General features: G+C 46.9%; 1 protein-coding gene across 1 annotated transcript in view; it reads right to left on the bottom strand.

Moving 5' to 3' along the window:
* Znf366 (zinc finger protein 366) overlaps nt 1-24049 on the bottom strand; it is a 61161-nt gene that overhangs the window by 4995 nt on the left and 32117 nt on the right. Inside the window, exons 2-3 of the mRNA XM_021208682.1 lie at nt 12592-13928; nt 7976-8167 (exon numbers count right to left, since the gene is read on the bottom strand). Coding sequence (XP_021064341.1) covers nt 7976-8167; nt 12592-13914 — 1515 coding nt within the window. The 5' untranslated portion in view covers nt 13915-13928. The remainder of the gene's footprint in view (nt 1-7975; nt 8168-12591; nt 13929-24049) is intronic.

Below are 24049 nucleotides of genomic sequence, written 5' to 3'. Positions count from 1 at the left end.
TTGGGTTGCAAGTTGCCTTGTGTTGGCTTGACACACGGCAGGTCCTCCGTTAGTAGGTGGGACACATCGCAGTAGAAGAACTTAAAGAGGAAAAAGCCCCAAGTGGAAGAACCGAAGGTATGAAGGGAGAGAGAAGCCGAGGGCTGCAAAGTGACTTCAGTCATCAAGCAATGCAGCCATAGAGAGGGTCAGACGCTCCTCTGTAAAGCAGGCAGAGGTGGGTCAGATGTTCCCCCGTAAAGCAGAGCTCTATCACTGAAAGCGAAGGAAACAGGCCTCTGCCCTGGCTTCCATGGTGGGAGACATCCCTCTTCTAGTTCTTCCCCTGATGCTCAGGCATCAGACTCGGGATTGGCCCGAAGAAAGCTTCACCAGAGGGACTTAGATCTGGGGCAACAGCTTAGTCGGTAAAGTGCTTGTCATGCAAGCATGAGGACCCCCAGCACCTGCCTAGATCTCTGAGTGTGGTGACACGCTGCTTCTGCAACCCTCATGCTGTGGTGGTAGAGATGGGCAGGTCCCTGGGGCTTACTAGACAGATAGCCTTACTAGACACGGCTCTTAAGTGAGGGGGCAGAGAATCTGACGGCTTCTAAAGAATGACTTCTGAGGTTGACCTTAGGCCTCCATGTGAACATACACCAAACACACACACACACACACACACACACACCGGGCAGGTAATTCGTCCCTTTCTTTGTGAGAGTGTGTGGTGTGTCCTTTACTTTTGATTTGGCACAAGTATGAATTGTCTTCGTTACTATTTATAGACACACGAATCTGCCTCACACTACACAAACTGCTGCCATTGTGAAAAGGGTCAACTGCTTAGAGCTGTCATACCCACCACACCTGGGACTTGGGGTCAGAAGAGATCCTGCAGTTCATCTACCCCAAGGTTCCACCCGTCAACCTTCAACCTTCAGACGTCTCTCACTGCAAACCTGCTCTCAGAGTCCTGTGCTTGTCATAACAGCCACCTCTGAGTATCTTGCAGGTTCCTCTTCAGCCTCAGACAAGTGCGCTGTCTAGTTTTATGTCCACTTGTCACCAGCTAGAGTTATACGAAGAGAGGGAACCTCAACTAAGAAAATGCCTCCGTAAGGTGCAACATTTTCTTAGTTAGCAGCGATTGATGTGATGTGCGGTCCCTGGGATGATGGCCCTGGATTCTCTAATGAAGCAGGCTGAGCAAGCCATGGGGAGCAAGTCAGTAAGCAACATGCTTCCATCAGCTCCTGCCTCCAGGTCCCTGCCCTGGCTTCCCTCATGATGGACTATAAGCTGAAAAATCAACCCTTTCTTCCTCAAGTGGCCTTGATTATGGTGTTTTATCACCGTTAGCAACCATAACTAGGACAGACAAACTACCTTTGGATCCTTTCTGAGAGCCCGGCGAATGCACTGTTCACTGCTACAGATTTTCTGGCTCAATTCATTCAACATGAAACTTTTGGGACATTTTAGTGGTATATGGGAACATTATGACTTTTAAATTATATTGTCAGACCTGTGAGTCCAAGGCAAGTGTGGTGTACTTAACGAACTCCAGGACCTCATAGAGGAACGCTATCTCGAAAAACCAAAATGACAAAAAGGAATTATTATATTGTGCTCCACAGTAATCCCAGTGGCCCGAAGGAAAGTCCACTGTGAGGCATGATGGGCCAGCTTTGATTCCAGTTTCTGTGCTGTTGGCAAGTTTATTTATTTTTTTTTAAATAGTTCCCCAGCATAACTCATGGGTAGCCTGTTGGTTGTAACAGTGGAGGGATACCATGACAGTAAGTGGAGGCACATCAACTTTAATAGGTATTTGACGGCCCAAACAGGGCCCAGGCAGTTTTTAATGCCAGGGTCACCTCTGTTTTCTTTGTAACCAACCTCAGTGTCAGGGACAGGGCTACTTAACAGGAGTCATTAAGCCTGGGGCTGGGAGACGATGTAAACAAGCCAGGAAAATAGCATCACCTTATACAACAATCTTAAAATATAAACATTACTTATTCTCCTCCTGCACGCACAGCAGTTTGTAAACGAAAACCCTCACTGGCAGAAGGGTGGAGTCAGACCATGAAGGACCTGAAACACCAGGGCGGGCCTCATTCACCTAACAGGAATAGCTACTCAGTACCTTCCTTCACCTCTGACCTCCACCGAGCCCTCTGGTTCTCGTTCAGGACACCCGCTTCTTTCTAGTTCCCAGAAGAGCGGCCTCACATGACAATGCCCAAGTGGAGAGAGGTTTGCTTTGGTTTTGATGTCTGTGAAGCACAGAGCCATCCCACTCAGACAGTAAAGAGGGGCCAGAAAAAAAGAGGCTGGGATCTGCTACCTAAGGAGTCCTGGAATGTCAGCTCTAAGCAAAGTCCCTGCAGCTGGGGGGCGGGAGCAAGAGTGCAGAGGGACTGGCCAAACTCATTTCTTCTCTGGGGAAAAACAAAATCAGTAGCTGAAGGCAAGGCAAGGCCCTCCCAAGCCAGGACTGGATGAAGGATCTCCTTCCTAACAAGGTCCGCATCAAAGTAAGAGACATACCGGTAGGGGGCTGAGGGTACAGTGTCCACCTTTCCAGATGTGAGGCACCACACCCCAGCGAGGGTGCTGTGCTTTTCAAACATCAAAGGAACCGAAAGGAATCCTCAGGCTGACCCCGGTGACCTGGGGTTGAAGAGAAGCCCAGCCCTGGGATTCATGGTTGGAGATTCACTACAGATCACAGGCTTTTGGAAAGCCCAGCATCTGTCTCTCTGATGTCCCAGATGCCCTTGCAACAGCTGGAATGTGTCCTCTTTGCTCCAGCCTCCTTGCTCTGGCCTCCTGGTGCCCTTCAACACCTCCGCCCCAGATATAGGGCCTGGAGGTGCTCGCTTCCCAGGAGCCTCCCCCCCNCCCCCCCAAGCAGCAGCTGCCACAGAGAGGCCAGCGCTGTGGGCAGAGACAGAGCAATCACAGCCACCACTTGGCTGAGTCCAGAGGCTTAGAAGGTCAAGGAGCACTAGACCAGGCTACGGTCTGAGGTGAGCTTCAGAGCCAAGATGCACCAGGAAGCTATGTTTTCCTACCCTTAGAGGTGAGGTCAAAGAGCTTCAGCCAGCCCAAGAGAATGGCTGCCCTTCCCTCACATTCCTCTCCTGTTCTCCTCTTTAAAAAGAAGGGTGTTCCTTTCCTCAAAGGGAGAGGAAGGGAGGGAGGGAGGGAGGGAGGGAGAGAGAGTGTAAACTGTCCAAAAGGACCGTGAGAAAACAGGAAGCTTTGAAAAGTACAAGAGAAAGCAAGATGAAATCTATTTGCAGGCGGGCCCCTGGGGACATGTGAGGCATTGTTAAACAGGCAGTTCATACAGCAATATCCTTCCTTCTGCCGAGGAGGAGGGCTTTGCTGCCAAAAGGCTGCTATCTGGTCACTGCCTTAACCCGCTCCACACCAACCTGAAACCGCTCACCACAGGCACCGAGTCCCTAAAAACTGCCCAGTCTGATCTCTCTCCTTTTGGCATACCAAACAACCCACAATCCTTTGGTGCAGGGAGTAGAATCCCCTTTTCCAGGCAACTAACTTTATCTGTCTGCCCCGCTCACAGGCCTCTCCGCTCAGCCCTCTGCTGTAGAAAAGGCTGTAGAAGACCTGGTGACTCATAACTTAGGCAGCTCAGGGCTTCACCCATCTCAGAAGGGAATTTGTCCCGGAAATTCTGGATGGAAGCTTTTCCTGGTTTTCCCGGTCCTTTGGAAGGTTTTTCCAAAGACAGCAGCTGGTTCTTGGCTATTATGGAGCGCCGCCACGACAGAGATAGTATCCGAATCAAGAGCTGCGTGCTTATGCCAAATCTGGGAAGCATATCTGTGAAACATAGCTTAAGCCTACAGGCTGGCTCTCTGGACAAACTCCAGCTGGCTGCCAGGAGCAAGGAATAGAAGTCAAGCCAATAGCAAGAGTCCAGAAGGGCAGCCATATATGTGTGTGCATACACACACACACACACACACACACACACACACACACACGTGCATGCGCACACTCACACACACACTCACACATACACAGACACTCACACACACATGTGCACACACACACTCACACATACACACTCACACATGCACACACACACATGCACACACACACACTCACACACACACACAGAAGAAAGGAAGAAAGAAAGAAACAGAATGGAAAACTTCCCTCTCCACTAATTTCCCATCCTATTGTTAATGCTTGATTCTACAGCCAGTGAACATTCCTACTCACTGGGGACAGCTGTTTCCACTGAGAACTATTCCGTGCTGCAATGGGGGATTTATGTTGGGGAGGGGATTTTAATGGCAAAAATCCCAAGAAATTAGAATCTGTTGCTGAAAGAATCTTTCTTGGCACTAATTGTTGGGGAAAGGCAATTGAGCTAGCTCAGGGCTGTAGTGTGGCTGCCAGAAGCCTAGCTTTTTTTTTTTTTTTTTTTTTTTTGCTGGCCATGTCAATCATGAGACGAGAATAACTATCTCTGCTATGACTATCAAATGTGGGTGTAATTGGTTAGGCTTGTTTCCCACCATCACTATGTGGCTGGTCCGACATTTGTCTCCATTGGTTATGAAGTGCATACCAATGAACGAGTGGCCTCCATCTCTCGTCTAACCCTTCCAATACCCTACAAACGTCATTCAGGGACAGACTTCTATCCAGCTCAATAGGGGTAGGAAGCAAAGACCACAGGACATCCCAAGATCAACCAGCTCTTCTGAGAGATGCGAGCCAGGCCTCGGGCTTGACGAACCTCTCTACCCTATGGTTTTCAGGCACGGGAAGGAAACCATACACACCAGGGAAGTCTGTTGAAATGACGAAGAGTGATGATACCACAGGCTAGCCCAAAGTCGCTGTGAGGAAGTGGTAATGAGGCGGGAAAGAACCTGACAGCTTGCTCTTGGGGCTCTCGGGAAGAAAGGGCTCAGTCAAGGTGACCTAGGCGGATTGCTATTTCAGAAATGTCTAAGTGTTGGAGAAGGGCCAGCTAAGTTTGGTGAGAATGCCTCTTATCCTCCAAATTGCTTTTCCCCATGACAGACAGGAGACTCTAGGTGAAGAGCTGCTCTCTGGCCTTCGGAGAGAAGTCGCGCAGATAAGCAGTCCAGCTCCTGTTCCCCGTGCTCAGGGTAAACTGTCTCTCCTGTCGAAGCTGGGATCTCACTTTCTTATGGGATCAGGCGATGTGCGCCAGACATCAAGAGCCCGGGAAACCCTCAGGGAAGGTAAAATGGAGTTTCTGAGCCACACAGCTGAGTCCTCCATGCCCTTGGGACCATGTATGGCACACAGTCATCAGGGTGGAGAAGGGTATAGTTATCTGTGAACAGAGGCCCAAAACACCCAACCAGGAAGGCCCACTGAAGCACTAGGCCCAGAGCACACCACTCTGAGCAGCTTTTGTGCCCTGGTACTATAGAGAACTTTCTAGATGCTCAGGTGCTGTCAGGCCCAAGAAATCTCGTAAGCCTTTGAAGGTAGGGAAACAGAACTGTTCTAGGAATGCTCCAAGATCCCAGACTGCTTAGACTGCCTTTGTCCTGACCCCCAGCCTATGTCTGCTCTGACATACCCCTCCACCGCAGGGGGTTCCCCCAAGACAATATTTGTACCGAGGGATCAGAATAGACACAGTACAAATGGAAGGTGGCTGGAATGAGCAGCTGTGCATGTCTTTGGAGAATAAACTAAGAGGTAGCTCCCTTTATATAACAATTGTACTGGAACCAACAGTTGGTAAGTTAATTAATGCAGCTCATGTTTGACGGTCAAGTGTAGCAGAACCTGCCAGCACCTCCACTACAGGAAACAGTAAATCTCTGCAGGCAGAGCAACTGTCAATGCTCAATCACTGACGGGGGTTGATGGAGTGAGAAGGGAAATAGAAGGGTGTCTGAGATGAGAGGGAAGGGGTATCCGTGGAGTCCAGAGAGTTGGGGGTGCTCACAGGCTTCTTTGTCATGAGGGTCCTGAGTCTGAGTTAGTTCTTTATTTGCCCTTGAAGCTGCTCATCTCCTGTGGAGAAGCCTTGCCTCTCCATTCCACGCTGGGCCCTGACACACACCTATCTGCCACACTGCTTTCTCCTCCTTCAGCTCACACAGTCCAGATGGACACAATGTGGCTTCCAAACCACTGAGAGCTCAGAGAGAAGGAGGGGAAACAGAAGCGGGTGTCAGGAAAGGAGTTGGGGAGAAGGCCCCTCTCCAGACAATGTCCACACGGCCTAGGAAGCTCTGGTCCCTGACCTCGTGCCCTGTCGAGAAGCTGCCAACACAGGAAAAAAAGTTCACTTCACAGGGATTCCTTCGAGTGGGGGCCACATCGCAGAGGGATCAAGCCAGCAGCCCCTCCTGGAAGAAGAGAATCCAATTGCAGGGACTCGGATTTGCAAGTGAGTCACCCACACACCTGGCAACACGCAGTAGCAGAAAAGGAAATTTTAGGTTTCACACCGACACACTCCAGGGTCTGAACGCGGTATTTCCTCTTCCCCCCTCTGCCCTCTCTTCCTGACTGGGTTGATACCCACCCCTGAGGTCCTCCAACGACCCAGGCAGGCCTAAGCAACTCTCCTGGAAACAGCCACGGAGCAGGGCAGCCTTGGACAGCCACGGTCTTGTAAGATCTCTAGCTCACACGCCCTCTAAGCTGATAAAATAAGAATAAACCAAAGTCTAAGTAAACTGACCCAGCTGTTTCTAACACCAGCGCTTAAGCTATAAACGAGAAATACTGTGGAGGCTCAGTTCACATTTACTCCACATAAGCATTTCTGGGGTCCTTTGGAGGTCTAGCTTTGGATCCTTCTGTGCTTTTTCAGAATGCTTGGAATTGACACATAGTAACTATTCATATACCTTTAGTATAGTATAATAGCTTCATGCGTAGAACATGTAGTGAGCAGATCGAGGTCGTCAATATACCATCACTACATAGGTCTTGATGTTGGGGATATTCGAAATCTTTCTTTCAGGGAAATATTCAATAAAGCCTTCATAACTAGTCACCCCGCTGTACTATAGACCATGTTCCTCTCATCTAACTCTATTTCTGTACCTAACCAACCTCTGTCTCCTCTCCTTCCTCCCCTTCCCACTCTTCTCAGCTCTGCTTCTATAAGGTCAACCTAGCTTGTACGTCTAGCTAGAGCATGCAATATTTGTCTCTCCGTGCCTGGTTTATTTCTCTTAACATCGTGTCCTCCAGTATGGGCTCCATTTCATGTTTGACACAGATCCAAGGTTTTTGTTCCCTTTATGGCTGAATAGTACTCTGTTGTGTATATGTACCGGTCTCTCTCCTGATTACCTTCTGATGTGCCCGTAGGTTGGTTCCACAGTTTGGCTATCAGGAATATTGTTGCAAATATCTTAAGAACTAGCAATCTGACCACTGGAACGCTATCCAGAGAGCATGAAGTCAGCATGAAGTTAGCATGAAGTCAGCATGCCAGAGTCCTCTTTGGGAGGTCTGCTCTCACAATGTAAGACTGAGACCAAGTGTCAAGACAGGACAGGGGAAATGTGTTAGATTTTCAGATTCCTTTTCTGTGTGGCTATTCATTGGCTTATAAGAGGAACAGGGCCAGCCTGGTTTCTCCTCTCTAGACCAGTAGTGCCCCCCTCATCACCTTCAGCCTCTTCTGAGCAATTATATAACCAGTGTACTACATGCAAGAGTTTTCGTGACTGCCTGTCCACTCCCTGCCCCCTACCCAAGCAGTAAGGCCACAGTCACAGGAACAGGAACCAGGGAAGGACTGCTGTGAGCTCCAGTGGTAGAAACAGGGTCAGAGTGGTGGAGTGACTTGGAATGGGACACAGGCCTCCTCTGAGCCTCAGTCGTACTACTGAAGAAATCTAGTAGAAGGTTTCCCAGGGTCTTCCCTGTCAGAGATTTGCATAGCCGCCACCCCCTAGCCCCCCGCCCCCCAGTCCTTCCTTCTCCCCACCTTGCATTTGAAAGGTTTCACGTCTGAGTGGACGATCATGTGAGCCTTGAGGGTCTGCTTCTGCACAAAGCTCTTGTAGCAGAGGTGACACTGGTAGGCACGAATGTTGGTGTGGATCAGCACGTGTCTCTTCATGTTGGCCAGCAGGGTGAACTCACGCCCACAGATCCCGCATTTGTGTTCCTTCACACCCTGTGCAGAGGCAAGATTCACAACCAGTGAGGGCTGAGTGTTAACCAAGCTGTCGTGAGTGTGACAGGCTGCTGTTCCTTGACACGTGATGCATGAGAAGTACGGAGATCAAAGTGAAATCTTAAATGACACAGCTTTAGTCGCGTAAAATTATGAGTTCCTTGGAAACGTTGATCACATAATCTACTGTTTTCTTTTCTTTTGAACACCAACCACTAGAATAAAAGAAACCCTCTGCTTTTCCCACTGCTGCTGGGTTAATTCTACAGCAATGGGATGAGAGGATTAATATGATTTTGGTAAGAGCACTGTCAAGTGATATGTGAAATGAGTCTATAATCTGGCTTTCAGGAGGATGAAAAGAATCTAAACCGAATGTCGTTTCCCAGAAGGGAGCCAGTGTCTCACCAGTTCTCACTAATGGACTCAAAAATCCCCCCAAAGAGCCACGCATCCTTGCTTCAATCAATTACAGCCAGATAATCGCCCTCTCCTGCTGGTCCTCTGGGTTCCCACAGGCCGTGCTGACCCATGGGCCCTAACTCCAGAGCCTCCTGTAGTCCAGCTGCTTCTGTTGTGGAAAATTGGCATGGATAACCTTCTAAATGGGAAAACAGAACAGAAGGTTGTCTGGCTTCCTCGCTGTCTGGAGAGCAGTGTTTAAATGCTTGAGTCCCGAGGCCTTCAATTCAGAGCCTTTCCAGGGACTCACAGACAAGAGTGTTAGTGATTTCAACAACCTTCACTTCCCAGAAAAAGCCTGTGCAAAATGTCTCCATCTACAATGACTTAAGAACAATGTCAGATTTGTTTATTGTATGTATGTGAATGCCTGTGTGTGTGTGTGTGTGTGTGTGTGTGTGTGTGTGTGTGTGTGTACTACCTATGTACCTAGTACCTGAGGATGTCAGAATAGGGAATCAGATCTCCAGGAACTGGAGTTACAGATGGTTGTGAACCACCATGTGGGCGCTGGAAATGGCCTCAGGTCCTCTGCAAGAGCAACAAGTGCCCTTAACCACTTAGCATCTCTCTGAACCCCTAGTGACATTTTGATACAGGGCTTCCCTATGTTGCTGAGTCTAGTGTTGAACTCCTGGATTGAAGTCATCCTCCTGCTCCAGCCTCCTGGGTAGGTGGGACTACAAGTGCAGACTGTGTTCCAAGCAAGAACTTAAAAAGGAAGATTCAAAGAACCTTGGCACTAAAATGAGGATTAGAACAAGTTATTAAATTAACACCTTAAGGATCCATACTGTCTGCTGTCCGTAAGTTGCCTAAGGAAGGAGGAATTCCAAGTTAGCTCTGACTTTAGCGATACCTTCATTTATTTAAGTTGGGGGCACGGTTAGAGGTTAGCAGTCTTTAGTTTTGTGAACTCGGAGCACTAAGGGGTGGGCTCATGACTCTGTCTGATCATCTACTGATTATGAAACCTTAAAGAGTTAAGTCCCAGGGTCTTTCCTGGTGAAGATTTGCCTTCTCAAGATGAAGAGGTGGGGGCTGGGCACATAACTCTGTTGGTAAAGCACTTGCCTTGTATGTATGAAGATCTGGGTCGGAACCCCAGCCATGCATAAACAGGTACAGTGGCATATGCCCATATCCCAGCTCCCAGGGGGCAGGAGGACCAGAAGTTCAAGGTCACTCTCTGCCTAAAAGCAAATTTGAGACCAGCCTAGGAAAAGCCCTATCTCAAGAAAAGAGTCTTAGGACTCCCTGGGTTCTCTTTGATGCAAAGGCTTTCTATCTTAAATGATTACAGATAAGGGCAGGTTACTGTTATTAAAAAGACCTGGAATCAACTTTCTCTCAAAACTAGGTTTTAATGCCCTCCTGAGATGAGTTTTGTTAATGATTTACATATTCAGAACCCTTAAAATCCTAAAATCAACAACAATTATTTTCTTGATGGGCTTTCAAATTTACTATAGCAGCCCTTTCCTCCTGGCCTGCTGTTCTGTGGGGCTAAGGACAGCTCAGTGCTTGCATGCCTAAGTCCATAGGTTCAATTCTCAGAACCTAAATGTAGTGTAGGGGACAAAGGAGAAGAAAAAGGAATGATTTTTTTTTCCTCTGGGCTTGGGTAAGATCCAGTTTTCCTGGGACTGCAGAAAAGTTATTTACCACTGTCTTGGGAATACTTTAGAGAATTTTGTTTCCAAACTAGGATTCACAAATGGCTGGCATAGAAGACAGAGAAGAAGAGCTGGACACACTGTGGAACTTAAGGGAAACCACTGCCTCTCTGAAAGTACCAATGATACTTGACAGAAGAAGGAGCCCATGTGAGTGGCTAGAGCCAGGAGACAGGGTTGGGGGTGGGGTGTGGTGGGGTCTTGATAATACGGTAGTTAAGAATTTGGTGTTGGCTGGGCTGTGGTGGCACATCTCTTTGATGGCAGCCCTCAAGAGGCAGAGGCAGGTGGATCTCTGTGAGTTTGAGGCCAGCCTGGTCTACAGAGGGAGTTCCAGGACAGCCGGGACTACACAGAAAAACTTCATCTTAAAAACCAACAAAACAGAACAAAACAAAACAAAACGCAAAGAATTCAGTATTGGGTCTAGGGAGTTTAGCTCAGTGGGTAAAATGCCCAGTAGGCAAGCCTTCAAGATGCTCACAGAAAAAGCCATGCATGGTTGTCTGTAATCCTGGCACTAGGAGGCAGAGTTAGGAAAATAGCTAGGGGCTCACTGGCCAGACTCTCTAACCAGCTGATTAAGTTAGTTCAGTGAGAGAAACTATCTCAAAAACTAAGCAGAGAGTAATAGCAGACACCTGAAGTTGACCTCTGGCCTCTATTTGCACACACATGTGCATTTTGCATGCCTAAGCAAACATTCACACAATTTAAAAAAAAAAAAAAAAAACCCTAAATGAAACAAGTAAATGAAGCTCTGGGTGCCGGTGCTGGTGCTGCTGTTCTGAGAGACCGAAGCGTCATCACTTTCAGTCAGAAGCAAACCCAGCCTCCTTGAGAATCAGGAGGAGTGAGGTGCCAACCACCGCAAAGCAAGCATACATGGGTGTATGCCCATGTGTCTACCAAAAGCACACCGTGTTTAATGATTTGAAGAAAACCTATGCTGGACAACAGGTTGTTTTTCCCAGTTGAACTTCATTTTCTAATACCTTGCCAAATCCATATGGTCTAAAATCGGTTAACCTTTGACTCCTTCCCCATACGCACAGGAACCCCTGAACTAAGCCAGAGGTGCCTCGGTGGCCAAATCTAAGTCCAATTCCTCTGTCAATGGTTCCCTCACTTGTCAGCCAGTTCCCCTCAGATGCGTCTGTGAATGCCTTTTGTCCAGCAGGAAGTACATCTCTGCTGCCGAGCCAGAGCGCACTGTGTTTTGTCCCCGGCGGAGCAGAGCTGCAGCTGGCCTCGGCTGGCCAGCCCTCCCGTGACCTTTGGAAATAAAGGATGTTTTAAAGACTCTGGTTTGCTAGAAGTCTTTCTTGCCAAGAAAAACCACCGAGTTCAAGGGTAAGAACTAGAGGTCAGCGGAGGCAAAAAGTCCCCTCTTGGCAGGTCAAAGCAGACCTCAGTAAAAGCTCAGTTGAGGAAGATCTCAAGATGATGCTAGCTAGGGGCTCACCTATTCCTGTGATGAACTCTAAATCACTAGTTAACAAATGAGGCAGAACTTGAGCCTTGGAACTGCATTGCTCCCTGAAGATCCGAGCGCAGGGGAATTAAAACCTAGCAGAAAAGGGCGCTTCCTTCTGCGACTCACAAAGATACCACAGGCTAATGAACCCAAGAGGACAGGGAAGAGCAGGTCCCCCCGAGACTCGGCTAAACTCTGCTCCAATTTATAGCCACCTGAAGGAAGCAAGTGTCACAGAAGGGCTGGCCAACGAGCCAGAAATAGGCCTTGCTGCAGCTGGAAAGAGCTCTTCGAGAATTCTCTAGAAAGAAGGTTTCGTTGGTATGGCCCAGGCATGGTGGGTGATGATCTAAGGTCTGATGACATGTGTTTTGCTGTTGTTGTTGATTGGTTGGTTTTGTTTTGTTTTTCGATAGTGCCCTAAAAGAAGTTTCTGGAAACAAAGCTCAGGGCTTCTTGGGGGCTAAACAGAAATATCACAGCAGCCAGCTGCTTCCTTCATCCTTCCTCACTGTCCTCTCCAAATGTCTGTATTGGTCATTTCCAGTCCCACCTCAGGCTCTAAGGCTATTCCAGGAAAGGGCTTTAATTGGCTGCATACTGGCAGGTCTCTTACTGTTTGCTATATGAGGTGAGAAGGGGCCTTGGGGCTCAGGTTAAGCGAGCATATTAGCCAGGGTCACAGAACTCCTTGGCATTTTAGGTAGGAGCAGGGGTCATGGGTCCATCCCCAGCTCTCCGTTCCTTTTCTGGTGACCCGGAGCCCACCCCTGGTTGTCTCCCCACCCCACCCCCCACGGCTCCCATACCTTGTGGGTGAGTGAGTGTTGCTTGAGGTGATGGGGTTGCACAAACTCCATGCCGCATTCGGAACAGATGTAGGGACGGATGTCCTTATGCTTCATCATGTGATTCTGCAGCTGACTTGGGTACTGAAAGGTCTTGTCGCACTCCGAGCAGTTGTACTGGATGGGGCCCCGATGCGTAGTGAGGTGCCTCTTCAGCTGAGCCAGGGTGGGGAAGTCGAGGCCACACTCCACACAAATGTTCTCGCGCCCGCTGGCGTGTTTGGCCTCGTGAGCCTTGAGCTCACTCGGGTAGGCAAAGCCCCGACTGCACACGCGACAGTTGTGCGGCTTCACCTCGCTGTGCTGCATCATGTGGCGCTTCAGGTGGCTGGTCTGGGTGAAGGCCTTGTGGCACACCTGGCATTTGTGGGGCCGTGTACCCTGGTGTGTCAGCATGTGGGTGTGAAGATGGCTGAGCTGTTTGAAGAGTTTCCCGCATCGGGAGCACGCGTGCGGCTTGATCCCGCTGTGGCCCAGGATGTGGGTCACCAGGTTGTACTTGGAGGTGTAGGACTTTTCACAGGTGGGGCACTGCCAGCGCTTCTGAGCCCCACCTACATCCACATAGTAGCTGTCATCGATCTGGACATTCACGTCCACCCTCTCCACCTTCTGCTTAGTCTCCTCGCTCTCCAGGGGCTCCACTTTGCGGGGTAACACTGGCTCAGGGGGCTGCTTGGGCAGGAAGGTGTGCCTGCTGAAGGGGAAGGGTGAGGACGTGGGCACGAAGAAGGGGAACATGAGTCCCGGGTGGACTTTGGGGTAGTAGGGGTAAGGCGCAGGCAGGAAGGCAGGAGGTGTGGGCTGGGGCCACATGGCGCTGGGTTTCACCGGCTCCTGCTTGACGGGTTTGCCCCCCAGGTGCTCCAGGGTGCGGTAGAACTGCAAGCCCACATTACACAGGTCGATCATCTGGGAGTCGCACTTGGGGCGCTGTGGCTGCGGGAAAAGCAGAGCAAGGTTCGGAGGGCCCAGGCTCTTGCTCTCCTGAGCAACCGAGGCTTCTTCTGCCGGGTGAGTGTAAGGCACCTTTGTGGGCATGCTCTTCCGTTTCCGGGACCCTCCTCCCTCGAAGACCTCCGGGAATCCATCGAGGTCTCCTGGAGAAGGTTCATACCGAAACTGGGAAAAGGGACCCCGGAGGGCTTCCGGGAAGGGGTGTCTTTGGGGAGCCTTCTCTCGGGAAGCCTCCGGCTGTAGACAGTGGGGATAGGAGGGAATGCTTTTCGCAGCAGCGTTGAGGGGCCCGTCCTCATCCTTGACCATCTTCATTGCCTTCTGCATCCTCTGCAGTTTCCCTTTAAAGAGAAAGAAAACTATTGTGTGGTTTTGCTTTGCTTTGTTTCCAATCTTTGTTTCTGGATTTAAGGGATTTGGTTGGGGATCAATACTAACATAAAAAGCAATACTTGTTTTATTGACCCTCTGAGTTCTTGCAAACTCAGCTGCTAATGTGGCTAGCCATCCGAGGGGCCTATTGTAAACTACAGAACCACAGAATTTTAGTACCATAGGGGCTGGGAGTGGATTTGCTCTGGCAGAAACCTGAAAACTTATCTGCCCCCTGTGTTTCCTCCCTCTCCTCCCTTCTGTTTAAAGTAAGGGTCCTAAGGCCCCTGGGGATGAAGTGATGTGTTCACATCGCGCAGCTACGTAGTGGGGGACTCAGAACCGGGACGCACTCTGCAGCAGTTCTCAGTCAGAGTTGGAGTCATACCTACTCACTGATGTTTTAAATGTCTCCTTGCTGAGTTTCTTGCATATGAAAGCCAGTTTCCACCGCTTGTGTTTTCGTCTGTGCTGCACCAGATAAGGATATTCCAAGACCATGAAGGAGATAAACTTTTACACTGAGCTCAGATAGGAGCTCACTTTGAGCAAGATAAGCTGCTGAGGTACCTCGAGTAGAGGAGGCTGAGATGAAGAGAAAACACGGCCATTCCCATGTTCCCAAGACACTCTGTCAGTTCATACACTCCAAGTACTCAGTCAGAAGCAATTTCAAGGGCAGTGGGGTGCGGGAAGGGGATGTTCCAAGGTTAGGAATCTCTAAACCTATGCTTGTGTCTCTCCCTTCATACTGATGTGCAAGTTAAGGGCAGCCTGTGGAGTCTGACATCATGCCTTTACCTATGGGCTTGGTAATCAAATATTATATATACACAATTTAAAGGTCTTCAGAGAACTGATCTGAGAACTAAAATAATAATAATAATAATAATAACCTATAATAATATTATTATAGTAATAATAAATAATGCCTACTAACATTTATTTTTCATTCAATAAGTAGGGTTATGTCCCTGGTTTGTTGTTCTTTTTTGGGCTTGGGGCTTAGTAATTTAGAAAGAGAGCTTGTGTGTTCAGCAAATGCAAGCCCTGCTTCCCTCACAAAATGCAGGATCTTTCAGCACCTCAGGCAAATGAGGGCTGGGGGAGATAGATGCCTTGCTTTGCATCTCAGAGGATGTGAGTGGGCATTAAACAAACGCTGGGTGCTGTTGCTGTCAGAAGGTCTGGGGGCAGGGACAGTAGAGGCTCTTTGGTGTGTCCAATGTTTGTTAGGTGGCTAGCAGGCTCCGATCTGTAGACTAACAGTTGTAGGAGTGTAATTTGGACCAAGGGTTTTCTTAATTGGTCTTCAGGAAAGGCTATGGCATTAGACAGAGCAGGAGTGATTCTCTGGAGGTTCCTGTTGGCTAGTGGCGCTTTAGGAACCCTTTAGAGATAGATTCCCTTGGCAGAGAGGCTGTTGAAGCTAAAAAGGGATTCTTGGAGGCTGTTAGTGCCTGTCACTGTCTGAAGAGTGCTTTTCTGTTTTACTCCAGTGTAGTTAAAATGAGCACTTATTCCTAGATTATTCTAGAGAGCTTTATTGGAGAATGTGTAGCAAATGGGCATGCCGGAATGCAATGACTTTTTGTTTTTGTTTTGTTTGTTCGGTTTTTTAGTTATCAAGAAGGTACTTAAAAGGTTGTGACTGGCAATACGTGGCCCCCTTCTGTCATATGCTCTCTCTTATATGGGAAATCTTGGACAGGAACATCATCACAGATTTTGAAACTGAAGATGTTTTAGTTTCTTCCCACTGTTAATATCTTGTTTAATACTTTTTGTTTTAGTTTGACATTATGAATTGGTTGCCTCCTTTTTCTATATTAACAGTGATGCTCCTGACATACAACTAGCCTCTAAAGCACATGCTTGCCTTTTTTTAGGTTGTCACCAATAATCTGGTAACTTGGAGAAATATTTTGAGCAAAGATTTTTATTTTAAATATAAAAGCCACCGTTACATTCCCAAAGGCAGAAATTTTATATGTCTACATCCTAATATCTTTCTTAGTTTAACACCTTAAAATTTACTTCCCACAGTTTGGGCTTTCTATCCTCTCATTCCTAAAAGAATGTTTTATGTGCTCTACAATAAAGTCAGTGACCCCAGGAGGTTTTATGAAGCAAGGGGTCCACCCATAGACATTTGGTCAGATCTTAAAAACAGCAGGCCTCTTCTGCTAAAGGATCTTAGGGAATATGGCCCATCCCTACAGAGGTCAAGGAGCCTTAGCCTTGCTTCCCCCCTGGCCTTCTTGGAGAGGAATCAACTGAGGCTGCTGCTAGCTACCAATGCCCCAGTCTTTGAGGGCCCTTGGGAGTAGAAGAACAACAATGTAACTCAGAAGAGAAGAGATGCTGGGAATGGGCTGTGCTGAAGAGCAGCTCACCTTCAGAGGAAATCCATCTTGAAGGTAGCTGAGTTAAAATTCTGGGTGTCCCCAGCCAAAAAAATATTATTAATAGACCCCAGAACACCTCAAATACATACCACCCACATGCCCTCCTCTAGTTCTAAAAATACATCCACAGGCATCCAGGCAGCTGCAGGATTCCTGCGCCAGAGGCAAGAGAGACGAGGACCGGTGATTGACTGCCAGCCCTGTATCTGGGAACAGCAGAAATCCTCTACTTGGTGACCATTCCAGGCTGCTTCCTGAACCCCGAGGAAACCCAGTTTCCCACCTATTATGTATGTGTTGAAACAACACGCAGAAAGACAGAACTGAGATTTTCAAGTGGACAGCTGGGGGATTATGGAAGGAACACCACTTGGGAGCCTGAGGGATCTGCCCTTGAACCCTGGCCCATTGTTGGCTGAGAAAGACTAAGCAAGTTAGGTTTGAGGTCTGCTGTTCCCATCTGTCAAATGGGAGCTTGGGTATCCCTATACGCTTATAGGCTTAAAGTAGAGTGTGAGAAAGTATAATAAACAGCGTGCCCTTGAGGGCTGGGAGACCATGATCAGTGGAGTGATACTGGCGGTTACTTCTATTTTCCAAGCAGACACTGCCGATTACCACTGATAGGCATCTTAGCCTCTGCTCTACAAGTTCAAGCCCAAGGCTTTAACCCTTTCGGGCAGTGTTGGTCTTGTCGCAGGGCAAAGAAGTGCACACTGGAAGAGCCAGTGAGTTTACTAAATTGCATGTAGCGATAGCTTTCAAGTTTAAGACTTCCTAGGCTAAAGATGCTCTTCTGTCTCTACTTACACCTGACTGCCTAGGGAAGCAGAGGGTTGAAGTGAAGGGTGGGAAAGCTCATAGGCGAGACATTAGCTTGTGTAAAATTGAAGGACTGTCCCCTCCAACACTGGAAGTCACTTGCCTGGGAAACCCAAAGGGGCAGATGCTAGGACAGCGCTGGATCAACACTGACAGACCAGTGCTTGAAATTTTTCTAGACCAGTGGTTTTCAACCTGTGCATTATAACCCCTTGGTGGGGACTGACCGATCCTCTCACAGGGGTCACCTAAGACCCCCAAGAAACACAGACATTTACGTTATGATTCATAACAGTACAAAAATGCAGTTATGAAACAGCAACAAAAATAATTTTATGATTGGGGGGTTACCACAACATGAGGAACTGTTGTAAAGGGTTGTAGCATTAGGAAGGTTGAGAACCACTGTTCTAGACTATGGGGGATAAGAACCCATTTTTTTTTNGTTGTAAAGGGTTGTAGCATTAGGAAGGTTGAGAACCACTGTTCTAGACTATGGGGGATAAGAACCCATTTTTTTTTCTTTTTCTTTTTTTTTTTTTTTTTGGCCTGAGGCTGTATCTCTAGATTTTACCACAAGCTTGGCTCAAAGTAGCTTCTCAATAAGATGTTTTGAGAGAAGAAATGATTAGTTCTTGTATGTAAAGCTCCCATATTCACCCTAAATGTGTGCACTTTTATCTCACATGATCCAGGTTATGGCGACTTTGGTATGTGATAAACGTGATTGGTAGTATCCTCGCGAGTTCTAGGGAAGATCCTAGCCCTCTACCCTACCTACTTCTTACCCCTCAAGGCCACACTGTACAGCTAGCTACCATAGGAGGTACTGTGCACACAATCCCTTGTGAGAAGTTGGTCTCTGGCTAACCATCAGATGCTGTGTTGTCTACACTGATACCATTCTCCAAGTGTCACCAAGTTCTACAGCCCAGTCAGGAAACAGATTTCTGAAAATTCCAAAGGTTTTCATGGGTAGGCTCCTGCACTGGGAACAGGCTGCATGTTTGCGCTCTGCACTCTTTTACCCGTAGGAAGGTAGTCTGTCCTTTTGTATCAACAGGAAAGAAGACTACAGAATACCTGTCCGCTTATTTCTTAGAGCAAAGACCAATTCGCTCTTAACACAATGTGCTTAGTCACCGGACTCGGTGGGCACTACATCAGGAAGCACTGTTTGAAGAGGGAAGGTCTGATTTGTCTTAAAGCGATCTGGAACTTTTATCTTCTTTGAGGGATTACAGTCATGGGAGCCAGATATGATGAAATAGGGAGTGGGTGAATTTAAAAAAACAATAATGATGAGCATGAAGCACAGAGATGAAACTGCAGAATGTGGAGGGAACTGCTTGTTATAATGCCCTTTCATTAGGAATTCACCTACTGTACCAAAATATAAATATTCCCCCAAATAAAATTACTGGTATTTTGTAGTTCTCATTTGAATTGAAGGTCATTCTGGTAAGTGATTTTGGAAGAGTCACAGTGAGTCAGCATGCCAGGGACAGATTTATTTCTACTCTTCTGCACTGACTTCTGTCCATCCTGAAACAGAACAAAGACTATTCACACTCACACAGGAAGAGAGGAGCTGTGCTCTCCATTCCAGGATGCTTGCCAGCGTTTGGGGGCAAGATGCTACATGTTAAGAAGCCCCGTGGTTTGCTCCTGTGGTTTATCCTTGAGCTCCATTCCCAGCAGGGGTGAGGCAAGGAGGAGATGAGGATCAGGAAAGCTTGAGAAGAAATGCCAAGGGAGCAGAAGGAGGGGTGCGTGGGGGAGAACAACAGGAAGGCAGGACGGGGTAGGACATGCTGACTGTCCTCTCCTTGTTCATAAAAGGACCTCGTTATAGGTCTCTCAGGAGCAAGGCTTTAATGGTTTTCCTGTTCTTTCTGAACCCAGATGGAGACTTTGACACTTAAAATGCAGTTTCTAGTTGCCCAACAAAATGAAGCAGGAGTCTGCTGAGCTTTTTAGTGTAGGTCATGATGAACAGTGTCCTGGGGCTGGCAGAATGTGTGGAGTCTCTATGTACATCCTGCTGGTGGAGTAGTGTGTTCTCAAATCAAAGAATGCTCCACCATGTCAGAACTTATGGCAATAGTAAGGCCCAAAAGAGGTGAGCAGACGCCTAGGAACCTGACCCTAGCACCCCTCCACATGCCCTTCTGGTTCCTACTTATCCTACAAACTTCATTTCTCCCAGTTGTCAAAAAGAAATAGACAAGTATATTATCATCTGTCTGCAGCTAGTGGCCAAAGTACACTATTGGGCTGTAAGACTTGGTCATGTATGAAACAGTTAATCGAATGTGCATGAGAATCTTCGGTATGGGGCTGATGAGATGACTCGGTGGTTAAGAGACTGGCTGTCCTCCCAGATGGCCTAAATCCGATTCCCAGCATCTACATGGGGCTCACAATTGTCTGTGACCCCAATTCCAGGGAGTTACAGGCATCAGGCATGCACACACACTATCTGGCCTCTGCAGGCACCCGTCCAGGCACACTCATGCTGCACAGACATTGTTGCAGGCAAAACATTCATACATATAAAAATAAAGTAAAAATTTTAGTCATGAGTGATGGCACACATCTTCAATCCCAGCACTAGGGAGGCAGAGGCAGGTGGATCTCTGTGAATTTCATGCCAGCCTGGCCTACATTGTGAGCTCTAGGACAGCTGGGGGCTTTGTAGAGAGATCTTGTCTTGAAAAATCAAAATCAAAACAATTTTTCAGAAACGCCAAGAGACAACTGGAGTTTTGAATTGCTTGAAATCTTCAGAGCCATCATGGGTAGATGCTATTTTCTACATGTGTAAGAAAGTCTTAAAACTGTTTTACATTAGTTCTTGTGTCCATATGTTTCACAAGTCTGCGTGTACCACAGTGCACACACATGGAGGGCAGAGTACAAATCTAGCAACTCTTCTCTGCTTCTTCCCTGGGGGCTTCAGGGATCCAGTTCAGGTTGTCAGGCTTGGCCGCAAGCCCCTTCACCCTCTAAGCCACCATGCCAGGCCCCATCTTAAAGAGAGCTATCACGAAACAACACCAAACTAAGCAAACAAGAACACTTTAGTGATGAATTCAGACGCTAGCTTGCACAGTCGGAATGGGTGTAGGTTTTCTATGTCTGTTTGGGACAACTCTCTGAAGAGCAGGTGACATGTGGCTTGTGCTTGGGGGTTTGGGGTCATCTCTGTGCATGTGGTTTGTTTAAAGGAAGGAAATGAATGGAAGATATGGCTAAGCGGTTCTCTTCCCCAGCCTTCAGAGTTAGTGCATCACATTTGGATGGGACTCGTCTCCAACTCTCTGGGGAAAATGGCCTTAGGATATGTGTCGACTTTTTTGTTTTGCTTGAATGTTCACAGATCAAAGGAGCTTAAAAGATTCACGTGTAGGTAGGCAAACATGTGCATGTGTGTCAGAAAGATTTATTTTCCTCGTTGGCAAGCATGGCAGTATGCTGTAGAAAAGGTTAGAAAATACGACCTGAGGAGTGACAACCAACTATTGTTGGTTCTATTTAGAAGAAATGTATTTTGAAAATGTCATTCAACACAGTGTTTCTCTGGAGAAGAGATGATGTAATGCTTTGCATTTTGATTGTGGAGTTACAAAACTCTGTAATTGTCAAAGCTTGTAGAGCTCATATAAAAATTTTCCTCATGTATTTAGGAATATATATATACATATATATGTATTATATATGTGTACATATTATATATACACATATATAATACATATAAATATATATGTATATAAAACAACAATTAATTAGAGAATTAATGTAACAACTAATTAAAGAAAAAGAGGCCATGAATTTGAGAGAAAGCAAGGGGTTTGAATGAGATGGATTGGAGGAGGAACATAAGTTAGGAAATGATGTAATTATGATTTCAAAATATAAACAAGGTAAAAATTATGTTGATATAAATTTCAAAAATGTTTTACAATGTAAAAGAAATACATACAGAGTGCTACTTTATGCCTGATTATTAAATGAATAACTGAAGGTATTTGTCAAATGTCCAACAGTAGTCATGGTGGCAAAGACTTCTTTAAGAAATTCTTAGCTTTGGAGTGTGTCTAATAATTTGCGTATGGTTTGTGGAAATGAACATGGCCTGAGTCATAATTCAACAGCAGTAATTCTTCTTTAGATCAAAGGCAGAACTTTAAATGTGACATATAGTAGCAATGTATGTGACAGTGTGCGTGCGTGTGCGTGCGTGTGTGTGTGTGTGTGTGTGTGTGTGTGTGTATCCAATTCAATAAAAATATAAGGCAGAGATGGCGTGCTTTACTTGAAGGGCTTCTGACCTCTGGGCCCAATAAGCAATCTTCTCTAAGTGCTCCAAGAGTCTTTAAAATGCACAGTCGTCTGCTGTGAGTGGACAAGATTGTTTCGGTTGTTAGAAGATATGCTTGTGCCCTTGTAAATCAATTGACTGATAATATTCAGGCCTGCCAGTCACTCTTGTTCATTATTCTTTGAATCGGATTGACTAAGTTCTGTCATAGAAGTGGAACTCGGACATCTACAAACCCACAGACCACATGCTGAGCCCCGTGGTCCTCGCCAGGCCCTATTCTGGCACACAGCTTATCAGAGTAGCCATCTCCCTAGTGTCTTAGCACCTTACACTTGATACATCTAGGTTTCTGCAACATTCCAGGAAGGGGGGTGGATAGAGAGAAACTCCCCTCCTGTAGACTTCACGGGAACTAAGAAGTAAAACCTTTCATACCACAGTCCCTCTCATCTGTGATTTCTGTCACAGGCATCTCTTCCTCTCTCATTCTCTCTGCCTTTTCTCTCCTCTCTGCCACCCCCCCCACCCCAGTATGTGTCCAGCCTTTGTAACATAATATACTTACAAAGCCAGGAACTTAGTGGTCTGTAAATGTGTGGAATTGGCAATTTACTCATTAATGCCACATTCTAGCTTTCTTCTTTTCCTTGATCCCAGGCAAAATTCAGTGTTCTTTGAAGAAAGGACAACTGTTCACCATTTTTTCCTGCAGTCTACCTATGTTAACTCTTCCAAGCTAATCACACTCAGATTCATTGCCAAAACCATCTCTAATAAGGAGGATACACTGGCCAAAGTGTAGCTGCGACTATGGCAGCTCTTCAGAAGCTCCCAAGAGCCTCTGCTCCATCTTGGCTTAGTTCCTTTTGGTGACATGCACCAAGGTTTGGGCCCGAATCGAATATTTTGTCTTGTCAAAGTAATATAAATTAACATGGGAGGGCTCTGGAAATACACAAGGTAATGGTAGCTAAATTCCACTGAGCCTCTAAGAGAGTGTGTCACATGGAGTGTCCCTGGAGGGCAGGCCTTAGTGATTGGTTTCATTGGTCAGAGCTCACAGGAATGAGGCCCTGCAGTTGAGCAGTTTCCTGGGTGGAATTGTTTGTGCACTTCTCCAGCCAACGCTTTTATACACTGGCAATGGCTTAGCTCTTCAAACACATACGCATAAAAATGCAAATTCATATTGCCTATCTAGTATCAAACACCTAGACAAAGTTAGATATAGCAACCCCTTCATATCTCAGAAGGATGCCCTTAAAGCACTCTTTCAGACAGTTTGATTTATCTTTGATTTTCTTCTCTGGGTCTTTTTTTTTTTTTTTTATGATGATAGAGTTCACCCTGCCTTATTCTGTGGGTGTGCAGTATTATGACCCAGGCTCAAACCATGAGGGAGATAAGTACAAATTACCACTAAGATTCAGACTGTGAGGAACCTCTCCATAGAGTCTGTTGAGATAGCTACTCTAAGCCTGTTCTGTGCTTCCCCTAGGGTAGGTGCCAAGAACACAATGTCCTATGAGCCAAACATGAGGTCCTGAGGAATCCCATCCACATCGGGTGGGAGAACAGATGACAACCAGATTGGAGAAACATGTTGTAGGAGCTGTGGTAGAAGACTCTTGACCCGGAAGCTTGATTTCTTTTTAATACAACAGAACCAGAAGCAGAATGCTGTGCCTTTGACTCATTCAATGAGTCGTGTTCTTTCCAAATGTCCCCTTCCTTAAGCATAAAATATCAGGAGACTTTGTGAAGGATGGAGGCTATCTGAAGGTGTGAGAGGAAAGAGAAAAACTTCCTTCTTCCCCACCCACTGGTCCAGAATCACTATCTGTGTAGTCTGGACAATAGAGGAAGGCCTGCATTGTAGAACTGCCCTGGGGAAGGACAAACGGCCTTGAACCCTGAGCATTCAGACAGATGAGCGTAGTCATCTGGTCTCACCTGATCAGGGCCTAATTGCATATCAATCCAATTACGAATCCAGTTTCTAAATCACACTCCTCCCCCACAGCTTCTCCTTAGCAGAGAGCACTCTAAGATACTAAGAGGACATCCTTGGATCTCTCACCATGTCAGGTCCTCTCCCAGGCTTCTCACATCCCCAAGATGGAACTTCTTTCAGGCTAACATTAAAAAAAAAAAAAAAATTCAAGCTATCTGTGCAGCTACTGAACAACGAAATGTTAAAGTACAAAGTGTGCTTCACCCCTCAGCTGGGTTAGTTCCTCCTTCCATCAGCTTTCATGCTCTGTGCTCTCTGGTTGAGGGAACTTCTGCATCGGTACTGGGATATGCTGCCTCCCCATGACCCTGGATCCCCCAAGGCCGGATGCATCTTTTAGCTTGTCTGTAGTTACTCTCTCCAGTGCTATGCTTGGTACCTTTTAAGGGGTATGTTTTCACAGTCCAATAACTTTCTAGGAGGAGGGGGAGGGGAGGGGGAGGGAAGGAGGAGGAGGAGAAGAAGAAGAAGAAGAAGAAGAAGAAGAAGAAGAAGAAGAAGAAGAAGAAGAAGAAGAAG

The sequence above is a fragment of the Mus pahari genome, chromosome 11 (genome assembly GCF_900095145.1).
Source record: "Mus pahari chromosome 11, PAHARI_EIJ_v1.1, whole genome shotgun sequence".
In the NCBI taxonomy this organism is placed as follows: domain Eukaryota; kingdom Metazoa; phylum Chordata; class Mammalia; order Rodentia; family Muridae; genus Mus; species Mus pahari.
This window is presented reverse-complemented; position numbering and strand designations above follow the sequence as displayed.